Here is a 12,172-nt window from a genome sequence, read left to right as displayed (position 1 = left end):
AGAAATATTTTGATTAATCAAATATACATGTACATGCACATGTATATAATTTATTTATACAGCTTATCTAATAAGAAAAGACAACACCCGATTAAATGCTTATGCATCAATCAAGTATCCCTCATGAAGTTTAAAAACTTATATATAAAAAAAATTAAAATAAATATACACATCGCACACAATGAGAAATTCGAAAGTACTGCCATGTTATCAATTTTGATCAATTGGGGTGAGATCTCTATTACCCAATGGGCAGGGTTGTTGATTGAAAGAATTACAGATTAAAACCTGATTTATTGAGTATGTTTGTACCGGAATGAACATTTGGTATGGTTTTCTGAAGTGATATAAATTATTCTTAGCTACGATAAATCATTCTGCTGGCTTCATGAATATAAAAGACGTTTCATTTATTGATTCTAGTTCAGTTACTTGTTTTATAGCTGCCCCTGTACTTTTGCTCTGTAATATTGTTATAAAGCTTGCTATGTAAGGCAAGTGGATTACTACGAGTAAAATTGTTCAACATTGTTCATAATATTCTACCAGTCTTTGTTTTGAATTTGCACACTGTGTATAAACTCTTTCAGAATGCCATTGATAAACTGAAAGCTGCAATCACCAATAGGGTCAACTCCGCAATAACCAATAATCACAGTGCTATAGCTGTATGAAAATTTCATATAACGCACCTAACAGATTGCATCTTCTTTATCGCTGGCACTGAGGTTACATGCTGCAGCTGATAGAAAATAAAACATAGCAGATCAGTTGTATATGATCTAACCATCAAGCAACGACTATAGATTTCCTAGATTTGCAAATCCATTCTCTCATGATTTTTGACTGAAACGCAGAAACTTTTTGAAAGTTTTCCAAAGGTGTTTCCTGAAGGCAACCAACACAATTAGTGCTAACTCTAATAAGTAGACTTACAAATGGTCTCTATGGATAATTTTGTTCAACATGAAGACTACGGACTTTCCGTTGGTTTTAAAAGTTCAGATCCAGACTTTAAGATAGGTGCATGTGACAGGTGCTGATTTCCATGCATTTAGTTGGAATGCAACTTCTTTAAAGGAAAAGATTAATTAATTTGCAATATATATATATATATATATATATATATATATATATATATATATATATATATTCAATCTTGGAAAACACTGGGCATTATCTGGACTTGTAGCTATTGACTGATCATAAAATATCTAGCAATTCCCTTTCCAGAGAGATCAATCAGCAAGCCTGTTCGTTAAGTTTTCTTTCATAATAAGAGAGTGTTCAAATGCTAGTTAAGAATATCTGCTTTTTCAAGTTTCTTGTAAACATGAAGCACCTTGTTCAAGAGAACATACACCGAATAGGTTAGCTAAATTGTAGAAAGTTCACGTGCACCATTAGATCCAAGTAATATAAAGTTTCGCCATTCTGCTCGAACCATGAAATTGAGAGCCGTTTTAAGTAAGTCAAGCATTCTGGGATCGCCACTGTATTCTGTGTAACTAGTATTCTTTATGCTGAAAGGCTTAACATTTAAGAAATTTCAAAAAAAGTAAAAACTCCCTGAAGTGGTACCAACTTTGAACACTCATTAAGAACAGTTATACATCAGTGGATTGAGTGGTGTGCACATTGACAGATTATCAGACAACACTATTAATCATCAATACTGTACTGCCACTGGTAATGGCAATGTTTGATTGTTTGCTTGCATGTTTAACCTGGCTGTCGACAGTATTTTGACTACTTCACGATGATGTCTGGAACGCCAAGCCGATGACACCAGATACGACGACCGATGCATCTAGTCACAGTTTATACAGACACGGGACCAACCAATATTTTGTCTGTCACAGTAGATATAACAGAAACTAGGATATCCATGTACATATCACGCTGAATTTCAATGTGTGAAACTGAAAGTAAACGTAACGGATCTTCGTATGCATTTAAACACTTGGAAGGCTCCATAATATGAATAATTAGGTCCTATTTAGTTTTTGTTCTCTGGTCCTGTAATGTGGGTATGAGCAAATTTGCATGCACAAAAGTAGAAAAACACGGTATGTGTATTTACGTACTGAAGTATCCATTTCCGAAAAGCGAGAATAGGATGGATTCTGTACGGAAGTGTCTTACTCACACCCGGTTGTAGTACAGTTCAGCCTGTCCTGGGACGAGATTTTCTCACTTCTTCACCCCCAATCTCCCAAACAGGCCAAACATGTCAATCAAAATAGTGCAATAATATCTCGGCCGATCTAATAGTGCATATGACGTTCTCCACGGTTTTAATTAATAGACATATATTTTTAATATTTACTCAACAGTCTGATACCCAGTGTGTCGTTTTAGAAGGAAAGTATACTTTAATTTAAGTAAAGGAAGGGAAATGTAATACTTGTAAAATGAAATATTTGACATGGCCGCTATTGTGGCAACAGAGGTTTTTTTAATGATTACAAATCACGAAGCAAGAGTAATTCTGCGAGGCGTTCATGTATATCATGCAGATACTGAGTAATTTGATGTAACAATACACAGCATGCTGAAGTATACTAGTGTATGATAGTTACACGGTTGGTGACGGGTGTCGAGTTAGCATTGAACAAACAGTATTAAATGCTGTTAATGACACCAATAAGTTATTGTGTAGTTTTAGGTTTATATAGCCCAGTCATGGGACTTTAGTACAGAGGACCAGGAACATACTTTCAAAAAAGCTGACGTTCAGACTGGAAAGTACTGCGGAAGTTTATTCCGAAAGACGAATATTCATTGATGTGCGACAAAACAATGTATTATCACGTTTTCTTTGTTGTCCTTCAGAGTTGTTTGGTAATACGAGGTAAGTGTTCCATCTTTTAACATTGTGTTTAGATTAAATATGCTAAGATATATATCCCTATGGTCGATTGTGATAACATTTTGCGTAACATACAGTCAAAAAATTTCTCTGTTAATTTTAATAGAAAATCTGTTTTCTTAGTGATACTAGAATGTATTTTGTTATAACAGCAGATTGTTATGATAAATATGACACATATTCTATTAATTTAACAAACATTCTATTAGACTAACATGGTATTATGTGGAATGTGACAGAATATTATGTTGTAATAACAGAAACATTCTAGAATCACTCAGACTACAGACATTCTGTTAAAATTAACAGATTCATTTCTTGAGCGTATGTTTTAATGGAAGAATACAAGAGCATTAGACCAAAAGGAAGAACACTCTTAATGAATAAAAGATCCTTGTCTGAAAATATATAGAATAGACTGATCTCTCATGGTGTATTAAAGAATAGAAATGTTTCGTTTTATAGGCCTAACCGTTTTGTTTGGGTTTTAGAACATGCATCCAAGGGGTTGAGATCTGATAGGATTGCGCATTTAATTACATCGCTAGTTCTCTTAACATACCTATTTTCTTTGTAGGAGATGAAGCATCAGAAGCAACTGTGGATCCCAAAATAAAAACTATGCAGACTGCTTTTAGTAGTTTTGAAGTTATCCCAACCACCACATTAGAGTCCACTGTAAATGGTAGCACTAACGTGACAACAATTACCACACGTATGAATGGTGATGGGGAAGAGGGACAGACTGAGAGCTCACCTTCTCTAGATGACATGACGTGTAAAGACATTGGTAATTCCTGTCTCTTTTCTTTTATGAGTCAGCATGAAGATATATATATAGACTAAAATGTAATGTAACCTATACAGAGCTCTATATATGCTATATAAAGCGATAGTAAGAGAACCGTTTTATCAGTGCCTATATTCCAGTTTAATCACAACTTTTCAGAACTTAGACACACAGCGTTTTAGGGCAAGGGTAACAATTTAATAACAACAAATGGGTTATTAAATTGGTTAGACTTGTCAATCGGAAGCTGGATTTCAATTCATGCAGCATATATTAAGGGGTTACCTGCATGCGGATACAAGCGACAAAAGCTGTGGTTGACAGCCCTCTCTGTTACGTTTGATTAGATCATATTTATTTCTACATGATCTATTATACACGGTTTTATAATTATTTTATGTCAAATTAAAAGGAAATGATGGACTTAGTCTGGGAAATACGATTAATCTGTGATTAAATTTCCAAACAAATAGGCCCATGCACATGAATACTTGTGAACTCTTCATGATGGAGATGGACGGAAGCCAATTGGTGGCACTGTAAAATTTCGACATTCCCTCGCAATTTGGTTCGTCTTATGTCGAAATTTTTACATTTACGTGTCCGAATATGTCTATATTCCTCTGTATTTACAGGGTTTGGATAATAACACTGGCTGATCCTGCATGTGTGTGTGTTTATTTCCATCTGAGGTTGTGCCATCCAGATGTTCTCTTTCTGGTGCATGAATATGGACACCGCAACAAAAAAAATCAACAAAATCCGTCACTGAAGTTACCAGGTAACACGTTAGAATTCATCACACTTATTGCAATATAAACTTTTGTTATATCAGTACGGAAATGTGGCCCCAAACTCATTAACAACATTGCTAATGATGAGGGAGAAGACGAGGACCTGCTGACCTCTCCAGATGATATCTGCAAACGTGCCTTCCATTGCTTTCAAACAGTTTTCGAACGAATGTGTGAGTACTTTTACGTTATACCAATACAATCCTAACCTCTTCCTCTCAGTGAGTCCTTAAGCGTGTAATTGTAGGTATTGGTACATGCTGTTGTCATTGAACGTATATACCATCCGCTTGATGCAGAAGCATATGTGCATCAGCGTGTGAAAACCTAGTTTTCCTCATGCCTACAAAGAAGTGGTCTGTATCAAGGAAGAGAATACACCATTCTCTATTTTCCCACATGTTGTTGTGGTTTACGGAATATTTGTCTGAATTGGTCACAGAGCACGGGACGTTAATCCAGAAGGTTCCTGGTCATTGAGATTGTGAAAATATCTCTGGTTTGTTCTATGCATCAGCATTTTCAGTATAATGTGGCCGGCTGGTGTGTAAAATATTGTCTGTAAGCCACACACTAGTACTTGATGGTGTTACATATTAAGCTGTATTATTATTTTCTTTTTACAGCCCTGCGCAGACGGGCAGGAAGGCGCCATCCGGGACATGCAGGACATGAAGACGATGAACACACTGTTTGTAGGTGACCTGTTGATTTTTCTGGGGAACAAAATGTGCTTCACATCATATGGATCAGTGTGTGCTCAACATCATAGGGAACACTGTGTTCCACATTCAGGAACATATGTAATTAGATTGGCATCTAATCATGGGGAACAGTGTGCGCTCCAAATCATGGGGAACACAGTTTTTTTCCCTGTGTTCCACATACTGCGAAACACAGTGGGTTCAACATTCAAGGGAACACAATGTGCTCCATGTTCTGGGGAACATTGTGTGCTCCACGTTCTATATCGAGTTTCTATTCTATATCTATATCGAAAACTTAGCCGGCGGAGATTTAAATAAATCCTTTTCCGAACTGGGAAACTTACACTGTTGTTGGATACTTTAGCTGAGGGAGAGAAAATGTGACGATGGATTGCTTATAGGGGCAAATAAACAGTTTCACGATAGATTTACCTTGAATTAATGAAAAAGATCACAGTTCCGCTGTACTGTATGGTATTTCAGTATTAAACAGTCAAATGTTTCTTATGATAAATCTCGTATGGCAAAGTGAGTCATACCAGTGACAGGTATTTGGTCAGACATGTTTATCTCATAAACTAGGGCCACGTGATGTTTGAACATGTCAGGGATTGTGTCTAGGTGTTTAAGACAATGAACAACCCCAACGACGACTTTGTGATTATTGGTGTGCCTGACATTTAAAATACTACAGCATAGCTAATAAATCCAGACCATTGACAACAATGTAGTCAACAGATTGTCACACATACCCATTGGAACTTGGCCTCTGGTCAACCTAACCTATGAAGTACGCCTACTTGACATTTTTTTTACCTCACCCCGTCCACATCGGAAGAATAGTCACGAACGGTGCTGCTTTGGAAAACCACATGTCGCCACTCGTCGCCATATGACCGAAAAATTGTTGAGTACGACGTTAAACCCCAAGCACTCACTCACTCACATGTTGTCACGTCATGCCATCAGTAAATGGCCTACTGATTTCTTATCTATGATAGATTGTCATCTTCCTTTCATATAAATGAGTAGAACTGACTGACTGTTTGTGTTAAACGGCGTACTACAAAAGTCTGCATTTATACCACGCCGGCAAGGTTTCTTGGTGAAGGAAAATGGTGTGCAACGGGATTGGGAATTTAAATGTGACAACAATTGAAAGTGCTGTGTGAAGTTTATTAAAGGAGAAGAAAATTTAAATATCAGTCAAATACCAATGAAAAGATTATGATTTTCCTCGCAGGTGCATGCCATAAAAAACATTCTAATATGTACCTCAAGTTGATAAATTATAATAAAAGTCAGTGCCAAAATCCACTGTGGGCGACTCCATTTTGCCTAAGAACTAGCCCTGAAGTCTTCTGTGTTCGGAGGAGAATTGCCGTCCGAAACGACCGAAGTGCAGTATGTACATTTCCGGTAGAACTCTTCTTCCCAGAAGGTAGCGAACTGTACAAGTCGTTTTCCGCTTGACGATCGGGAAACCGAACAAGCCGGCAGTTTTAATGACTATCCTTGGCTGAGCATAAATTACACCCCAGCATAAATTACAGGGTGTTGAAGATGGAGGACGCGATGGTCTCATCGATTTATGCCAGCTTTGCCGTTTTCAGGCTTTACGAGTATGGTGAGGAAAAATGGCAAAATTATGCAGCAGGCACCACCAGATAGAAAGAAATGTGCTCTTTTCAGCATTTAGTGTCCCGTTTTTAGGTTTTCTTCTCCGTTAACATTCATATGTAATTTTCAGTATGATAACTTATTGTAGTAAATCATCTTGGAGAGCTGATCGGGACCTTTGGCACCGGCATTGTGATTGGGGTGTTCATGGCTCTACTCATTGTGAATCTGATGAAACGGCGTGGACACCAACCATCGGAGACCCGCAGCAGGTAACGTCCACGCATGAGAGATATGGCACACCTGTAGATTGATACCATACTTTTGTGATGTAGTAACTTAATGACTCAACTGTAAAAGGGCGGATGTGCAATGTGTACAGAAAATAAAACATTGTCGCAGGGAGTTGTCTTACATGGATACAGCAGTGTATACATATACAAGTTACAGAGGTTTAGTTATGGTAAACATTTACAAATTTTAGAACTGGCACTGGCTTCCATTACTTTTTCTTACATAATCGTTGTTAGGATTATTTGTGGGTCAAAGCGCAAAGTACGATTAAGTGAAGGGGTGGGCTTATTGTTTCAGCTGCAACACTTCCAGAATAATTTATGAGTGTTCTACATGTTGTTCACCGCTTATCAGATTGTGACCAACCTGTATCGAACATGTTGCCATAACTTCATTAAAATCACGGGACTAGTGGTAAATAGTCCTCAATTATGGCCATTATAATTATAGGTATCTTCATAGCGCCAGCTTGATGTTGTCTAAGGGGGGATAACTCTGTGGTATAATTCGGTGGGTTATATCACTGAGTAATGGGCTACATCACACTAATTATCTTCCCTTGTGCAACATCTAGATGGCCGAATGCCCGTCTTGGTCATGGACCACAACTGAGAATTGTTTCTCATTGTCTACGTCATTTCTATCAGGTTTATAATATCATAAGCAAAATTGTTGTCATAACAGCGAAGAGAACCTCTAAAGTACTTGTTCTTACGTCCTTCAGAGAAGATCGATCTGATTCCAAAGCCGGGTTTCCTGGCATGCTCCGTGGTCCCATGCCTCCACCAGCACTATCCTCTGAGGGTATTTACACAGAGGGGCCCATCATCATGCCTCATACGAAGTACGACAGGGCCTCATCCAAAGGCTTGTATGAGGAACTCGACGGGAACGAATCTGGAAGTCCCAAAAATGGGCATCGTCCGTCCAGCAAAGAGAGTGGCCAGAGCGTTCATAACGTGTACTTTGTTCTGGAAGTGGATCCACAGAAAGGCGAAGAAGAGTCCGAAAAGGAGGAGGACGCTGACAACATGCCCAACGAAGACATGGAGAATAATTCGGAGACAGGAGTATCATCGGTAAATCGCTTGATACCACAACCTAAAGCGAGGAAGCCAAGGAAGCCACCAAGGAGGCCTAAGTCGGATACGGAGGAATCCAAACTGTGAAGAACAGTCGACTGATGTCATGTGTGCCTAAAATTCTGATTAATATCTTCTAGATGCAGTATGTTCGTTCGTTAGTATTGCTGCATGTTTATTGCTAGGTAATAAACATCTGACAAATCGCCCACCCAACAATTAACATGTATAAGCTTGTATAATTGAGTGACATCATTTCATCTTTTGCCTCATATATACCGGTCTTATTGCGTTAGCTGTGCTATAGATATATGTAAAAAGTCTGTTCATTCATTTTTTGGACTTGTGTAACAACAGCCTATGCCCCACTTACCTTTATAATTATGTCAGATTGATTCACAGTTCACAACTGAACCTGATATTTAAATTATATCAGTTCAAAAGTGACTGAAGACAGTATGTATGTAATTCATGTTAATGCCAGGTTGAAGCCATTTTCAGCGGATTTGTCAGTGTTTTAGCCAGTAATACGTTTCACCACGGGATTGATCCTCATTCAATCCAGGGCATACCCACTGATGTATCAGCGGATTATAGTGTTGATAGACGAATACAGAACCCATAACACCCAAATTTGAATTTAAAAAAGTACATTAATTGAGTGAAAAAGAAAAATCCATATAGTTTTCATACTTATGTTCAACTTGTTATTTTTGAATTTGTTCTCGGTCCACGAGATAATTTCCCAAAATATTAACAACGAGCTCGAACCCTGAGATGGCACCTCAGTCGCCAAAGATGTTTTCTTCGCCCCAATTGTGTTCTTGTGACTAGTTTTAGAAACCTTAACACGGATCCGGAAAAAAATCTCATTATACTTAGTCAAAAATGAAAAAAAAAATTGCGGAAAACAATGTAATTACATCGATAGAACTTTCATTTCATCAGATATTGTCTATTTGCATACGTAAATATCACGGGAAATGATATTTTTATGGATAATGTAGACCTCACATTGGCCCGGATATATGAAAGGGAAAGATGTTTTTATCTACCGTTTCTTTCACATAAAGCATTAAAATATATAAATACTCGCATGGCAGTATAGATTTACCACTGGGTTGGTATTGTACGCGAATCGCCCTAGACAGAAACTTCCCCTTAAGTACGTACTAGAATGAGTTTTTCCAGAGAAATTTCAATATTATCATGTGGCCTTCTAGACTGAAACGACTTCATGGAGTATTAGGACGTATAATTGGAAAGTTCCGTGTTTGTAGATGTATGATAGAAGTCCTTGCCCGGTACATTCCTGTGGTCAAAGTGTATAAACTAAAAACATCCCATTTACTTGTATGTATATAGTATCTAATATGTGATGGAGAAGCCTTTAACTCGGGCACACCGTTAGAAATACACCTACATGTAGGTAGCCTTCATTAATTCTATACAGATATAGGGAATGAAGTCACAACAAAATAGTTTCTTTCAGAATATAAATTCTGCTTGCTTCGGTGAGATTTTATTTTTCATGCACATTTGTAATTTAATTGTACCGGTATAGATATATGACCTGTTTTGGTGTATATGTGCTTTATTCGCAATTTCATGCTAAAAGATATTGAAATGGTTTGTTGTATAGATTTAGTTGTTTGAAAAGTCAGATAACAAACTTTTGATGGAAAATAGAATAAAGTATGTGTATAGCTAATAAGGTTTCTCCATGTATTATCTTTAATTTCTATTTGAAAGAAGACCTACATACATAGATGTTCCCATTTTGCATTTGTTTTTTTTTTTGTTTTTTTTTCGTGCTCCTTACACTCTATAGCCCCAAATGATATATACGATTGTATGCATCTGTTTGTTTACACTTTGACATCAAAAGCCACATGTGTACCTGGAAATTTTACAAAGGACTAAAGAATGTTTATAATTGGCCAGGTACGGAATTTTATTATTTGTATATGGAAAAGTCGGTCGACCGTGACTCGTGAATTATAAAGCCAATACGTGGTGGTTTACTCTGCCGTAACGGTATATGCCTTTTATGCTTGTAGCTTCACATATGCAAATTGTATAGGTACCACATATGTCTGCATATTTATGAAATGTTTCTTTACGCGTAGCGCATTTTATAAAATAAATTTAAATAAATCGCTTACAGATTTCATGACGAAGCTTTTAAATATAATTAAAGTATTTGCTTCTGTGCTTCTTTCAGTGATCCATCTTGAGAGGAATGTATCTGCACATTAACCTGTTAATATGGTTTTAATGTTAGTCATCGAGGGACGATGCGTGGGGAGGTGAAAGGCCGGGGGAGGTCAGACTTACGGACTACCCTTCTTTGCCATTCAGGACAGTCCATCCAGCTCTCGCTCTTATATCTGCAGAGTCGTTACGTCAGAATGTTCACCACTATAGATGCGTTTAAGCGTAAAATATTCCTGACCAGGCTAGTAGCGAAAGAAAAACGCATGTATCAGTAAATTGAGAAACGTGTACACTGTCCATGAAACACGCAGCAAATGTATATGGATGATTGTTCACAAATACCAATGCTGTGAGTTTTGTTAGTGAATGAAGGCGGAATGTTCGCGGTGATCCACCGACCTAGTGTGTGTTACTGCATGACGAACTTTTTCAATTTCCAAGTTGTAATTCCGTGAAAGAAATCGTGATTGTCACAACCATTAGTTCCTATATCAAATCACAAATATTATATGGTAGGGTCTATTTAATAAATATTTATGTATCCATATAACAAAGTACAGTTGAGGCGTATGATGTACGATTTGGACGTTGTATCATAATGGAAGCAATAAACTAAATACTGTCAGAGGGAAGAACATAGGATGTATCTTCTAATTGTTCTTCATATGACGAACGCAAGTTTTTTTTTTTTTTTCATTCGTACGTCTACCTGCACGGTGTTTCTTGGTATGAATCTACAAGTAATCAGTGATACCCCACTTCAAGGGAGGGTTTGAAGAAGGGTCGTGAATTCCGACTTCCACAGAAAAGAACGCCATGTTATTGTTGTGTTGTTGACGAATGATGAAAGTATGTTAAACGATACAACGAAGGCATATACGCCTCGAGGCCATGCATATGCATGTAACTTACATGCGCACCTATTTTTGTGAGTCGTCTTTTTTTCTTTTGTAAATTTCTACCCGAGCAACCTTAGCGAATTTTTGTGTGTGTGTGTGTGTTTACCGGTTCGGACTAAAGATGTGTGATTCATAAATAATTCATTTTTGGTACGCATCCATTAATCTGCGCCTCCCGTGATATAAAGTTTTAGACTTGGTTATTAGAGAGCACAATTAAAAAAGGTTTATAGTTATGTTCTCCAATACAGCTCTCGCGTATATATATCATGGATGTGTCATATCCGGTTCACTCCCATTTCTAGCGTGCTGATTCAAAGTGAGCAAGCAGATGGAGTATACCAATTTTTTTGTATTTCCGAACAACCTTTGTTCATGTTTTTCTTTTGCGATATCTCATCTTGCCTCCAATTACCTGACTGAATCACAAATAATGAATATGAAAGTCTTCTCAAACAAGACTTAATTTTAAGAGTGTGTAACATATTGTTGTTCTTCGTGGTACACCGTGGTAAAGATGTATTTAGTGGAACGATCACAATATGGGCATTGGCTTGTCCGTGAAGGCATTGTCTTTGAAATGTAAGTCTTCAAGGGTACATCAGTAAATTTTAATAAATGAATGTGTCAGCAAGCGAATAACCCTCGAGATATGAGTGATATCTAAGTCATCTGATTGTAATTTTCAGCACATTCTCGGTTTCTATGAAATGAATTATAGTGGTTGACTGTAACAACGCTAAACATAAAGCTATCTTGTATTAAGTAAAAGTCAAAACCCCAAACAACATGAAAACAATATATTCAATTAATGTATCAAAGTCCATGTTTTTATGGATCCGCGAATCTGATATGCATGTTAAGGGTCTAGAACTATTTGAATTTTACGTGTTTGAT

General features: G+C 37.3%; 1 protein-coding gene across 1 annotated transcript; it reads left to right on the top strand.

The window, feature by feature from the left end:
* Positions 1-2,635: 2,635 nt before the first annotated feature.
* Positions 2,636-10,321, top strand: LOC135470530 (uncharacterized). The gene is made up of 6 exons (XM_064749533.1): positions 2,636-2,854; positions 3,450-3,662; positions 4,498-4,629; positions 5,083-5,151; positions 6,932-7,055; positions 7,802-10,321. Exons 1-6 carry the CDS (start codon positions 2,788-2,790, stop codon positions 8,244-8,246), a joined length of 1,050 nt encoding a protein of 349 aa, XP_064605603.1. The 5' UTR covers positions 2,636-2,787; the 3' UTR covers positions 8,247-10,321.
* Positions 10,322-12,172: the final 1,851 nt, after the last annotated feature.

The sequence above is a fragment of the Liolophura sinensis genome, chromosome 7 (genome assembly GCF_032854445.1).
Source record: "Liolophura sinensis isolate JHLJ2023 chromosome 7, CUHK_Ljap_v2, whole genome shotgun sequence".
In the NCBI taxonomy this organism is placed as follows: domain Eukaryota; kingdom Metazoa; phylum Mollusca; class Polyplacophora; order Chitonida; family Chitonidae; genus Liolophura; species Liolophura sinensis.
This window is presented reverse-complemented; position numbering and strand designations above follow the sequence as displayed.

Coding starts and splice junctions, on each gene's coding strand:
- LOC135470530 (XM_064749533.1), top strand. CDS start 2,788: ATGTGCGACAAAACAATGTATTATCACGTTTTCTTTGTTGTCCTTCAG. Junction 2,855..3,449: donor GAGTTGTTTGGTAATACGAG/GTAAGTGTTCCA, acceptor TTTTCTTTGTAG/GAGATGAAGCATCAGAAGCA. Junction 3,663..4,497: donor CATGACGTGTAAAGACATTG/GTAATTCCTGTC, acceptor TTGTTATATCAG/TACGGAAATGTGGCCCCAAA.